We start from the raw sequence: 14,106 nt of genomic DNA, 5'->3' as shown, positions 1-14,106 counted from the left end.
TCACGTTGGGAGTTCGAGAGCTCGACGGAAGTTCGGACAGTCGTCGGAGGTTCTGTAGGAACAAATCCGAGAAGTCCAGAAGCTTGCCAAAGAAGCTCGTCGGAACATGCCAAGTGGATCGAAGCAGTCCAGGAGTTTGTCGGAAGTCCGCAGGAGCATCACCGAGGGTTCATCAGATGATCGACGGAAGTTCGCCAGAAACTCGCCGGAAGAAGCGAGTGACGTACCAAAGCAAGCTATAGAATATGTCTTAGGAAATAATCGTAGTTAGTACTTTGATTAAGTTAGAAATGGGAGGTGATCCCATTAGCTTAATCCTGGGGCAATTGGGCCCCTAAAGAACTCAAATTGGGTCGAATGGTTCAGCCCATTCGGACCCAGGTTGCTGTGGGAGGTGCAACCGTCGAGGCAGGGAGGTAGCACCGCCCAGGCTATGTCTCCCAGCGAGACTGGGCGGTGCAACCGCCCCAGCCAAGAGGTGCAACCGCCCAGGGCTCAGTCTCCGAGCGAGACTGGGCGGTGCAACCTCCTCTGTCAGGAGGTAGCACCGCCAGAGCTCAAGTTTCGAGCTCTGCCAAGCGGTGCAACCTCCCCAGTCAGGAGGTGCAACCGCCTGAGCTCGGTCTTCGAGCTCTGGCAGAGAGGTGCAACCGCCCCTAACAGAGGTGGCACCGCCCAGAGGCTCAGTCTTCGAGCTCTACCAGGCGGTGCAACCTCTCTAGTCAGGAGGTGCAACCGCCTGATCCCGGAATTCCGGGATTTGATCATTTTGAGCTCCAAATTTGAACTGGGTTGGGGCCTATAAATACCCCACCCATTCAGCACTGAAAAGAAAATAGAACTACACCGAATTCTTGATCTTTTCTGTGATTCTAAGAGCTCAAATTTGTGTTAAGTCCAAAAGTTCTCCTCTTTCTGTTCTTCAAGTCTTGAGTTGTAAAGAGAGGAGAGAAAGGTTCTGTAAGGGTTGTCTCCTGAGCCCGTCAAAAGGAGTGAAACTGTAAAAGGGCAGTTGGCCTTCGCCTATTGAAGGAAGGCCTCTAGTTGACGTCGGTGACCTCGTCGGTGGAGGAAGCCAAAAGTGGAGTAGGTCAAGACTGACCGAACCACTCTAAATCTCTGGTTTGCTTTCATTTTGAGCACTTTATCATTACTGCAAACCTCCTACATAGCTACTGCTCTCTGCACTTTTACGAACAAGTTTCTAAGTTCTGTTCTTTCCGAATCTGCATTCAGACGTAAATCGGTGTTTTCGTACGATCTCTACATTGCGATTTACACTTACGTTTCGATTCTATTTATAACTACAAACTGTCTTCTGCGCTTTTACGAACGAGTTTCTTTGCAGTTTACGTTTACGTCTTGATTCTGTTTATAACTGCAAACTGATTTCTATGCTTTTACGAACGAGTTTCTCTGCAGTTTACGTTTACATTCCATTTATAACTGCAAACTGACTTCTGCGCTTTTACGAACGAGTGTCTAAGTTCAAATCTTTCCGAATCTACGTTTTGACGTAAAACTATGTTTAGACGCAAACTGCGCTTAGACGCAATCTGCGCTTAGACGCAAATTGCGCTTAAACGCAAACTGCGCTTAGACGCAATATGAGCTTCGACGCAATCTGCGCTTAGACGCAAACTGCACAAATTGCGCTTAGACGCAATCTAAGCCTAAGACGCAAACTGCACTTAGATGCAAACTGCGCTTAGTCGCAATCTGCATTTAGACGCAAACTGCATTTAGACACAAACTGCATTTAGACGCAAACTGCGTAAACTGCGCTTAGACGCAAACTGTGTTTAGACGTAAACTGTACTCAATCATAAGTAATCTTAGAATCGGCTTTTGCATCAAAATAGTTTCTATCAAACAAACGCAGCTTTCGTTTTTAATCGCTGAAAGATTTCCGCTGCACTAATTCACCCCCCCCCCCCCCCCCCTCTTAGTGCTCTCGATCATAACAATTGGTATCAGAGCCCGGTTAACTCTCAAACGGATTAAAACCCAAGAGAGATGGCTTATGCCGGAAACCAAGAGGGCCATTCCATTACACGTCCACCCATGTTTAATGGGACGGACTACACCTATTGGAAGACCCGAATGAGGATCTTCCTTATTTCTATGGACGTTGAACTCTGGAATCTTGTCAAGAATGGTTTTTCAAAGTCTTCTCTTCCAATGATCGATTGGAACGATTCGGAGAAGAAGGCTTTCGCTCTTAATGCAAAGGCTATGAATGCCTTATTTTGCGCACTTGACAAAAACGAGTTTAATCGTGTTTCGATTTGTGAAACTGCATTTGATATTTGGCACACACTCGAGGTGACTCATGAAGGCACAAGTAGAGTGAAAGAGTCAAAAATCAATCTTTTGTTACACTCTTTTGAACTTTTTCGGATGAAACCGAGTGAGACTATTGGCGACATGTTTACCCGTTTCACGGATATTGTCAACGGTCTAAAAGGACTCGAAAAATGTTTTTCGGATTTTGAGCTCGTAAATAAGATACTAAGATCCTTTCCTAAGAGTTGGGATCCTAAAGTCACTGCTATTCAAGAGGCAAAAGATCTAAACAACTTCCCTCTTGAAGAACTAATTGGGTCATTAATGACATACGAGATGACTTGCAAAGCTCATGAAGAGCAAGAAGACATCATTCCAAAGAATAGGAAGGATATGGCACTTAGAACTTTAGAAGACCAATTGAGAGAAAACTCAAGTGATGAGGACTGTGACGATGACCTGGCACTTCTAACAAGAAATTTTAAAAAGTTCATTAAAAGAAACAAGTTTAAGAATGATACTAAAAATAAACTTGAACCCAAGAAGGATCAAGTTATTTGCTATGAGTGCAAAAAGCCGGGACACTACAAGAGTGACTGTCCTCAAGCCAAGAAGAGAACAACAAAGAAGAAGGCGCTCAAAGCAACATGGGATGATTCGAGCGCGTCTGAAGAAGAGGAGTCTAACACCAAGCAAGTTGCTCATTACGCCTTAATGGCCATCGGAGAGGAGGTAACGAATTTATTAGATGCTGAGTTATCTTTCGATGAATTATTAAATGCCTTCAATGACTTATTTGATGAATGCAAGATTATCAATAGAAAATACAAATTGTTGAAAAAAGAACATGATAGTCTTACTTGTGATTTTGATAAGTTAAAAATTGAACATCATGATAGTTTAAATCCATGTATCAAATGTCATGATCTAGAAACTTTTCAAAAAGAAAACCTGCTACTCAAGGACACCTTGAAGAAATTCGAGGTTGGTAGCAAGTCATTGAACATGATCCTTGCAAACAAGGGTCACGTTCCAAAAAGAAGTGGAATTGGATTTGTGAGAAGTCCTCACCTAAATCCAACCACCTTTATAAAAGGCCCCATCTTACATGTTCAACACCAAGCAAAATGTAACTTTTGTTGCAAAATTGGACACAAGACACTTTACTGTCCATTCAAGAAAATTAGTCCAAATAAATTGATTTGGGTTCCTAAAGGAACCATGATAAACTCTATGCAACATGATAAACAATGTAGATCTATCTTTGAGGCACCCAAAAGCAAATGGGTACCTAAAAATTATCCTTTCTTGTAGAAACCCACATCATTACAAGCTAGGAGCAAGAGATGGTACCTTGATAGTGGATGCTCAAGGCATATGACCGGAGATCCATCTCAATTCTCTAAGCTCACTAGCATAGACGAAGGCTATGTCACCTTCGGAAACAACAACAAGGGTAAAATCACAAATACGACCTAGATACAATCCTGTTTAACTTTTCAAGAATTAGAAACATATGATTCTCAAATTCACATATCCCTGGATTTTCGAACCCATCAATTTCATCCTTTCATAACCTTCTAACTTAACTCGTATCATGAAATCACTAACTCTGTCATGATCTTGCAAAACTTATCAACTTGAAGAAACTATCACAAACTTGTGTACGACATTGAGAATGTACACGTTAAAAATCTACCTTGATCGTACCAAAGTCCCTATCTTAAATTGAAAATTCTTACGTAATTACGTAGGAAAAGTTGAATGAAAACTCTCCTCAAGACGAAAAATTTTCAGATCAAGTGTTCACCAGGCGGTGGCACCGCCCTAGCTGGAGGTAGCACCTCCAGCTGTCACGGGTTGCAAGCGGTTGCACCGCTCCAGCCAGAGGTGCAACCGCCCGCAACTCTGCCCCTTTATAACTCAAGCTAGGGCCGACGGTGAAACCGATCCCAACTCACTTCCTTCCCTCCTCTACTCTCCGAAGTCTCCTCCATCCCCATTTCCCTCATCTTAGCATCCCAAATACTCTTCATTTCGAAGCAAAGCGTCAACATTCCTTCCCTCTCTTGAAGTTCCCTCTCTTGAAGTTCCCTCTCTTGAAGATCTCATTAAGGTAATCTCTAAAACTCTGTTTCTTGATTCATTTGCTTTTGCTCATCACTATTATTCTAAACAGCAGTAGTTATGGGATCTAGAAGATCCTCAAGGGACAAGGGAAAGAGGAGATTAGTAGAAGATTTTGATTCCACCCTTTTCGATTCAAAATACCATGCTGAAAAATTTTCCTCTTTTGAACTTAGGAATGTTAACAAGGGAAAATACGTAGATTTAAGTGAGCTAAGAGACTTAGAAACAATCCAGTGGTTTGCAAACTTAGATCTACTCCCTATCCTACAAATTAATGAACCCATCTATCCAAGACTAGTAAGATTGTTTTACAACAACATACTAGTAGATGAAGAAGAAAGGATGTCCACCTATCTCTTAGGACAACATATTTCGATTACGGATAGATTCATTTGCGACATGATAGGCATTCCCATGAAAAGTAGAGGACTTTACTTTAAAGGAGCATGGGATGATGAAAATGTTGGAACAACATACGTTGAAGCTCTACAAACAATTTTTGCTAATCCGAACTTAGAATTTGTTCCTAAAAGTTGTGAACATTTACTGCCTCTAAACACTAAGGTACTTCATCACATCCTAACTAGCATCATTCTTCCTAAACAATATCATCATGATGAAGTAAGCCAATTAGAATTTGGAACTATGTATATGATCATGAAAGGACATGACATCTGCCTTGGTTATCTAATCCAACAAAACATGTTAGAACTATCTAAAAAAGACATGATGCTCCCATATGGTGGTATGATAACTAGAATAATAAAAGCCTATGATATTCTGATACTACCGGAAGAAGAAGTAATAAAAGTAGATAGATTCAGCATAATTAATAAAAATCTACTTCATCGACTGAGATGTTTTTATAGAAATGGTAACTGGGTTAGAATGCCAAGAAGAACTGATCCCCCTCAACCTGAACCAGAACCGGAAACACCTGTCTTTAGGGGTACCTAATCTCCTCCGATCTGTCCCTTTGAGGAAACACATCTATTGGAGCAAACTCACACGTCATCTATCGAAGACATCGGGATTCGGATGGATCGATTCGAACAAAGACAGGAACGACTTGAACATCGACAAGATCAAATCCTAACTGAGCTGCAGCAAATACATCGACAATTTGATTCTTTATTTAGGCACTTTAATCTTCCACCTCATGAATAAACTTGTATGAATACAATCATCCACTGTTGTTGTAAACTCCTCATGGACTTTATCTTTGATATGGCATGTTGAAAACTCCTTATGTTACTCATCATGAAGGACTTTGTCTTTAATATGGTTACCTGCTATGTTGTAAACTCCATATGTTACTCTTTACCTTGATCTGTAAGCATATGCAAAGTCACAAACATCCCTTGTTGTTTATCTCAGATTTTACATTGAAACTAAATGTTTTGAAAACCTTATGCCTTAATAAATATAAAGTGACATACCAATGTAGTTGATAAGTTAGCAATATGACATTGATACGAAACATCAACTAGCTGATATCTTTACAAAACATCTAAGTGAAAAACAATTTGATTTCATAAGAAGAGAATTAGGAATGTTGATGTGTCCGAATACTTAAACTAGTTAAAATTATTTTTCGGACGTTATTGATTACTATTACATGCCTTGGTATCACTTGATCAAATAACATATTGAAAATTATGTGACAAATGTTTTTGGAAATTAGTAGCTTACTCATATCCGAATGCATTGAAAAGTTCATCTTATTTTCGGTTTGAATGCTAAAAATAGGATTTTCCTGTACACTCTTATGAAAACCTTTGAAAAATGAGTTTTCTCCTTCAAGCAAAGAACTATAACATAACAAGGAGAAGAAATATTCAATGCATGTCAAGCCTTCCTTTATGTGCTTGATAACCTGCTGGAATGACATCTACCATGCTTTTTAAGAATGCAACCATGCTTTTTGTTGATGACAAAGGGGGAGAAATATATGAATTGATATGTTTGCTAATATATGAATTGATATGTTTACTATCACTAATGATGATATGATCACTGATGCTGATATGTTTGATGATATGGTTGCTATCACTGATGCTATGATTAGGCCATACTTGCATCACCAAGAAATATATGATTGCCATATGCCTTGTATCAAGATATCAAACAAAAATTTGCATCGTACGAACTGATATCTTACCATGTGATGCAATGCTACACTTGCTAAAATATTTGAAATGTATACATCATGTAATGATATCAAAATCTTGTTTCACAGCTTTACATGTCGATATCTTACAATATGATGAATTGCTACAATTACAATCATTCAAACTTGTTAAATTTGAAAATGTATGTCAAGCCTTGACATCATCTTCAAAGAGATACATTATGATAGGAATCATAATGGGAATATGTCTCTTGAATTTATAAAGTTTTTAAATTCAAGAAGTATGGCATATTGACAGGGGGAGTTAAGGTTAACTCTATTATCAATTGATTGTCATCATCAAAAAGGGGGAGATTGTTGAATCTCGGATTTTGATGATGAAGTCAATTGACAATTGTTTGACTAATCAGTGTGTTGAGATAAGTGTGCAGGATTAACAACGATGAATGTAAGACATGCAGCAGGAGTTGCGCGGAAGTCATGACAATGATCACGTTGGGAGTTCGAGAGCTCGACGGAAGTTCGGACAGTCGTCGGAGGTTCTGCGGGAACAAATCTGAGAAGTCCAGAAGCTTGCCAAAGAAGCTCGTCGGAACTTGCCAAGTGGATCGTCGCAGTCCAGGAGTTTGCCGGAAGTCCGCAGGAGCATCACCGAGGGTTCATCGGATGATCGACGGAAGTTCGCAAGAAACTCGTCGGAAGAAGCGAGTGACGTACCGAAGCAAGCTGCAGAATATGTCTTAGGAAATAATCATAGTTAGCACTTTGATTAAGTTAGAAATGGGAGGTGATCCCATTAGCTTAATCCTGGGGCAATTGGGCCCCTGAAGAACTCAAATTGGGTCGAATGGTTCAGCCCATTCGGACCCAGGTTGCTGTGGGAGGTGCAACCGCCCAGGCTATGTCTCCCAGCGAGACTAGGCGGTGCAACCGCCCCAGCCAAGAGGTGCAACCGCCCAGGGCTCAGTCTCCGAGCGAGACTGGGCGGTGCAACCTCCTCTATCAGGAGGTAGCACCGCCAGAGCTCAAGTTTCGAGCTCTGCCAGGTGGTGCAACCTCCCCAGTCAGGAGGTGCAACTGCCTGAGCTCGGTCTTCGAGCTTTGGCAGAGAGGTGCAACCACCCCTGACAGAGGTGGCACCGCCCAGAGGCTCAGTCTTCGAGCTCTGCCAAGCGGTGCAACCTCCCCAGTCAGGAGGTGCAACCACCTGAGCTCGGTCTTCGAGCTCTGGCAGAGAGGTGCAACCGCCCCTGACAGAGGTGGCACCGCCCAGAGGCTCAGTCTTCGAGCTCTGCCAGGCGGTGCAACCTCTCCAGTCAGGAGGTGCAACCGCCTGATCCCAGAATTCCGGGATTTGATCGTTTTGAGCTCCAAATTTGAACTGGGTTGGGGCCTATAAATACCCCACCCATTCAGCACTGCAAAGAAAACAGAACTACACCGAATTCTTGATCTTTTCTGTGATTCTAAGAGCTCAAATTTGTGTTAAGTCCAAAAGTTCTCCTCTTTCTGTTCTTAAGTCTTGAGTTGTAAAGAGAGGAGAGAAAGGTTCTGTAAGGGTTGTCTCCTGAGCCCGTCAAAAGGAGTGAAACTGTAAAAGGGCAGTTGGCCTTCGCCTATTGAAGGAAGGCCTCTAGTTGACGTCGGTGACCTCGTCGGTGGAGGAAGCCAAAAGTGGAGTAGGTCAAGACTGACCGAACTACTCTAAATCTCTGGTTTGCTTTCATTTTGAGCACTTTATCATTACTGCAAACTTCCTACAAAGCTACTGCTCTCTGCGCTTTTACGAACAAGTTTCTAAGTTCTGTTCATTCCGAATCTGCATTCAGACGTAAATCGATGTTTTCGTACGATCTCTACATTGCGGTTTACACTTACGTTTCGATTCTATTTATAACTGCAAACTGTCTTCTACGCTTTTACGAACGAGTTTCTTTGCAGTTTACGTTTACGTCTTGATTCTGTTTATAATTGCAAACTGATTTCTGCGCTTTTACGAACGAGTTTCTCTGCAGTTTACGTTTACATTCCATTTATAACTGCAAACTGACTTCTGCGCTTTTACGAACGAGTGTCTAAGTTCAAATCTTTCCAAATCTACGTTTTGACGTAAAACTGTGTTTAAACGCAAACTGTGCTTAGACGCAATCTGTGCTTAAGACGCAAACTGCGCTTAAACGCAAATTGCGCTTAGACGCAATCTGAGCTTCGACGCAATCTGCGCTTAGACGCAAACTGCGCAAACTGCGCTTAGACGCAATCTGAGCCTAAGACGCAAACTGCACTTAGATGCAAACTGCGCTTAGTCACAATCTGCATTTAGACGCAAACTGCATTTAGACACAAACTGCATTTAGACGCAAACTGCGTAAACTGCGCTTAGACGCAAACTGTGTTTAGACGTAAACTGTACTCAATCATAAGTAATATTAGAATCGGCTTTTGCATCAAAATAGTTTCTATCAAACAAACGCAGCTTTCATTTTTAATCGCTGAAAGATTTCCGCTGCACTAATTCACCCCTCCCCCTCTTAGTGCTCTCGATCCTAACAGCTTCCCCCTTGCCCGGGTTGGGTCGCTGACCTCGGTTTTTCGTAGGACCAGGTCGCCTAACTTAATCGATCGGTGTCGTACCTTTCTGTTGTAGACCCTTGCGACGGCTCTCTTGTAGGAGAGGGCCTTCAGGTGTGCGTCGGCGCGTCGCTCCTCGAGCATGTCGAGGCTGGCATGATGTCCCTCGTTCGAAGCTTCCTTGTCATAGCTCCTTGTCCGAAGGGTGGCGATAGCCACCTCGGGTGGCAAGACAGCTTCGGTTCTGAACGTCAGGCTATACGGGGACTCTCCAGTCGCGGTCTTGGGAGTAGTGCGTAGTGACCATAGGACGCTAGGTAGTTCATCCGTCCAGGCCGATCGGGCTGCGGACACTCTCCTTTTGAGTCCGTCTAAGATGGACCGATTGGTTACCTCCGCTAGCCCGTTCGTCTGAGGGTGGGCCACCGAGCTAAACCTTAGCTGGATGCCATGTCCGGCACAGAACTCCTGGAACCTTCTACCGGCGAACTGAGGTCCGTTATCTGTAATAATGGTTTTGGGCAACCCGAACCGGGTCACTAGATTTCTCCACACGAACTTCTCCATTTGATGTTCCGTGATTGTTGCCAACGGCTCGGCCTCGACCCACTTTGTGAAATAATCCACTCCCACGATGATGTACTTCTGTTGCCCCGAAGCCAGGGGGAAAGGTCCAAGCAGGTCCAACCCCCACTGCGTGAATGGCCACGCGCAATCGATGGGGCTGAGTGGGACCGCAGGCTGTCGGGGTGCGCGGGCGTGTTCTTGGCACGAACCGCACCGATGCACGTAGGCTTTCGCGTCCCGGCACATGGTCGGCTAGTAGTAACCTTGGCGGAGTATTTTGTGTGCCAAGGTTCGCCCGCCGATATGTTCTCCGCAGACTCCCTCGTGGATCTCGGCCAATAGGAGGGGGTAGGTGAAAGACCGCCTATAAAGCTGCCCGCTCACCTCGGTGTACCACGCGTGTGTACGACGCAGGCGTCGAGCCGCAACTTCGTCGTGGGGAAGGGTCCCATCCCGCTTGAAGCGAAGTAGCTCTTGTACCCATGTGATCGTCGCGCTGCCAGGGACCGTAGCTGCGACTTCGACGGCGCGAGCAGGAAGCTCCTCGACCTCCTGCCATGGTTCGGTGGTCGGCTTTGACGCGAGCTTAGCTAGCGCGTCAGCTCGCTCGTTCTCCTCCCTCGGAACATTAGATAACGTAAAATAAGAGAACTTGGCAGTCAGGTCCCTTACCCGTGCCAGGTATTTCACCATGGTTGGGTCCCGAGCTTCGTACCCACCGCTGAGCTGCTCGGCCACAAGCTGCGAGTCGGTGAGGACGTGTATAGCAGCCACCTGCATCTCGAGGGCCAACCTGAGTCCTGCTAGGAGCGCCTCATATTCCGCTTCGTTGTTAGTGGCTTTAAACCCGAAGCGGAGGGAGCGCTCGAATGAGCGGCCGTCGGGGGCAAGCAGAACCAGTCCCGCGCCGGCACCCTTTAAGCTGGCCGAGCCGTCCACGTGTAGGATCCAAGCCTCGGGAGGTTGCTCGAGATCCCCGTCTGCCACCTGAGTTAGCTCCGCGATGAAGTCGGCTACCGCCTGGGCCTTGATGGCGGTCCTGGGCACGTATCTTATATCATGCTCGTCGAGCTCTACCGCCCATTTGAGGAGCCGTCCTGCAACATCAAATTTAGATAAGACCTGCTGAAGGGGTTGGTCGGTGATGACCTCCATCGGGTGGGCCTGGAAGTAGGGGCGCAACTTCCGAGCTGACAGTACCAGGGCGAGTGCGAGTTTCTCTATCGGCGGGTAACGCCCCTCGGGTTCGCTCAGGATGTGGCTGACGTAGTAGATCGGAAGTTGTTCGCCGGAGCTTTCTTTGATCAGGACGGAACTGACCGCATGGGGGGAGGCCGCTAGGTAGAGGCCCAGCTTATCCCCGGGAGAAACAAAGGCGAGTCGGGGGAGGCTGGCCAGGTGCTGTTTCGTTTGTCTGAAAGCTTCCTAGCACTCCGTCATCCACTGGAAGTTTTTCGGGCTTTTGAGCGCCCTGAAGAAGGGGAGGCAGCGATCGCCCAACTGGGCGAGGAAGCGAGACATGGCAACAAGCCTTCCGTTAAGTCGCTACAGGTCTTTGATCGTCCGGGGTGACTGCATGTCGATGATTGCCTAGACCTTCTCCGGGTTGGTGTCAATTCCTCTTTCATGTATGATGAACCCGAGGAATTTCCCGGAGGTGACGCCGAAGGTGCATTTTGTGGGGTTAAGTCGCATACCAAACTTGCGTAGCGTGGCGAACGCCTCGGTTAGGTCGGCAAGGTGTGCTCCGGCCTCTTGGCTTTTCACGATCATGTTGTCCACGTAAACTTTCATATTCCTCCCGATCTGATGGGTGAACATCTTATTCACCGTTCTCTGATATGTGGCCCCGGCGTTCTTCATCCCGAACGACATGACCTTATAGAAGTACACCCCCTGATCGGTGAGGAAGGTCGTTTGCTCTTTGTCTTCGGGTGCCATCCTGATCTGGTTGTATCCCGAATAGGCGTCCATGAAAGAGAGGCGTGCGTGTCCGGCCGTTGCGTCGACCAGTTGGTCGATCCTCGGGAGGGGGTAGCAGTCTTTCGAGCATGCATTGTTGAGACTAGTGTAGTCAACGCACATCCTCCAGCTTCCATTGTGTTTTTTCACAAGGACTACATTGGACAGCCATTGAGGATATCTGGCTTCTTCTATGAAGCCTGTCGCTAAGAGACGGGCCACCTCTTCTCGTATGGCACGTTGCCGGTCAGAGGCCTGCCGCCTGGGTCTTTGTTTCACCGGGCGAGCGTCAGGTGGGATGTTGAGATGGTGCTGTGCAACTCCTGGATTGACGCCCGTCATGTCAGATGGGGACCAGGCGAAGATGTCGGCATTTTCCCGCAGGAGGCCGACGAGCTGTTCTCATTCCTGTTCGGGTAGTTCTGAACCAACTTTGACCGTCCGGTCAGGCCGGGCTTCTTGTAATGGTATATCAACGGTGGACCCCCTTGGCTCGGGATGAGGGGCCGACTTTTTTATTTCCTACGGATCTTCCAGCGACGGCTCGATCCTGGTCCTCTTGTGTAGTGAAACGGCGGTCAGGTAGCACCGCCTGGACTCTCGGGGACTTCCTGTAACTTCTCCGACCCCAGCGTGAGTCGGGAACTTGATGGTTTGGTAGTAGGTCGAGACGACGACTCTGACCTTGTTGAGGGTCGGCCGTCCGAGTATGGCGTTGTAAGCAATGGGAAGGTCGACCACCAAAAAGGTGGTCATCACCGTCTTCGACCTCGGTGGGACCCCTAGGGTCAAGGGCAGAGTAAAAGCCCCTAGAGGGGATATCGAATCTCCTGTGAATCCGGTGAGCGCTGAACTCATTGGCCTCAAGTTCTCCCTGGCCAAGCCGAGCTTTTGGAAGGCGTCGAAGTAGAGTATATCGGCCAAGCTCCCAGTGTCGACCATGATCCTTCTTACCTGCGCGTTGGCTACCCTAGCCGATATCACAAGGGCCTCGTCGTGTTCGGGTCGCTCGGATACCCCGGTCGGGAAGGTGATTTCGGGCTCGGGCCCGTGTCCGGGGGTTACGTCTGGTGCAGCTCGGGCGTACGCCTTTCTTCCCGACATGGAGCCCGCCCCACCCCACCCCCCCCGATGCGGGGCCGCCAGCGATTACGTCGATGTGTCGCTCGACGGGGCCCTCCGGGCGAGGTGACAGCTCTTTGTCCGGCAGAAGGTAGTGGCCGAGATGCCCTCGGCGGATGAGCTCCTCGATTTGCCTTTTTAGCTCACGGCACTATTCAGTGTCGTGCCCATGTTGCCGATGGAAGCGGCAGTATTTTGAACGGTCCGTGAGCTCTCGCAGGTTCCTCATTGGGTGGGGCTCCTTGAGTAGTCCCTTCCCCTTCTCATGGAGAAATATTTCCGTTCGGGACGAATTCAAGGCAGGGAGAGGAGGCCTTGTGTCGGATCTGTCCAACTTACGACGGGACGCGGCGGGTTGTTGATGTCAGGGCGGCTCCGACTTGACTTTTTTGTGCTCCTCCCACTTCCTAGCCATCCATGTCTCCGCGGCGATGAACTGGCCAGCACGCTGAAGCATTTTGGGGACTGCGGCGGGGGGTCGTTCCACGAGAGACCAGAAGAACCTGGAAGGCCGCAAGCCTGTCATGAATGCCAGCATCAATAGAGAGGGGTGAGCATCCGACAGCCCGCGAATTTGTGTCGTAAAACGGTTCACAAAATGGGAGAGGGGCTCATCCTCCCTTTGGTTGAGTCCGAGGAGTAATGCCACGGACGGCTTTGGTCGAGCGTAAGCTAGGAAGTTAAGCTCGAAATCTTTGGCGAGTTGGTCGAAGGAGGCGACGGTCCCGGCCTTCAGACTGCTGTACCACGCGCGGGCTGGCCCCCGCAAGGTTGTTGGGAACGCCCTGCACATCAAGGCGTCGGGAGTCCCGTATAGTGCCATCTGGGCGCGAAAAGCGGCCACGTGGTCCGCTGGGTCAGCGGCACCGTCATACACGTCCAACGAGGGGAGGCATAAGTGTGACGGGATTGCCTGATCTTGGATCTCGGGGGTGAACGGGGACCCTTGCTGTCCGTCTACTCCGAGCTCTCCTTTCGACTTATGGACTTCCTGTTGTACTTCATCGAGTCTTTGACTGACGAGGCGCAACTGAGCTCGTAGGGCATTTGTAGAGTCGGCAAACGGAGCCTCGCGCTCGGGGCGGCTCGCCATCTCTTCTGCCTCCCGGCTCCCGGGTCGAGTTACCGGGTTCCGAGGCGAGCTAGGGAGCTCGGGAAGAGGTATGTGAGTCCGGACGAGGGTTTCCTGTTGCTGCGAAGGTCGAGCCGTACGCGGAGGGGTCCGCTGGGAGACGATCGGGATGATGGTCTGCACCATGCTCGTCAGAGCTCGGACTTGATGAGCGAGGTCGTGAAAGGCCTCGGCAGACACCGGTGACGGGCCGGCGGGTGCGCCG

The 14,106-nt window shown here is 47.6% G+C and overlaps 1 protein-coding gene across 1 annotated transcript; it reads right to left on the bottom strand.

The window, feature by feature from the left end:
* Positions 1–12,169: 12,169 nt before the first annotated feature.
* LOC135630723 (uncharacterized) lies at positions 12,170–12,751 on the bottom strand. The gene has a single exon (XM_065137881.1). It carries the CDS (start codon positions 12,749–12,751, stop codon positions 12,170–12,172), a length of 582 nt encoding a protein of 193 aa, XP_064993953.1.
* Positions 12,752–14,106: the final 1,355 nt, after the last annotated feature.

The sequence above is a fragment of the Musa acuminata genome, chromosome BXJ3-2 (genome assembly GCF_036884655.1).
Source record: "Musa acuminata AAA Group cultivar baxijiao chromosome BXJ3-2, Cavendish_Baxijiao_AAA, whole genome shotgun sequence".
In the NCBI taxonomy this organism is placed as follows: domain Eukaryota; kingdom Viridiplantae; phylum Streptophyta; class Magnoliopsida; order Zingiberales; family Musaceae; genus Musa; species Musa acuminata.
Note: the sequence above shows the minus strand (reverse complement) of the source record. Positions and strands in the feature narration are given on the sequence as shown.

Coding starts and splice junctions, on each gene's coding strand:
- LOC135630723 (XM_065137881.1), bottom strand. CDS start 12,751: ATGTCGGGAAGAAAGGCGTACGCCCGAGCTGCACCAGACGTAACCCCC.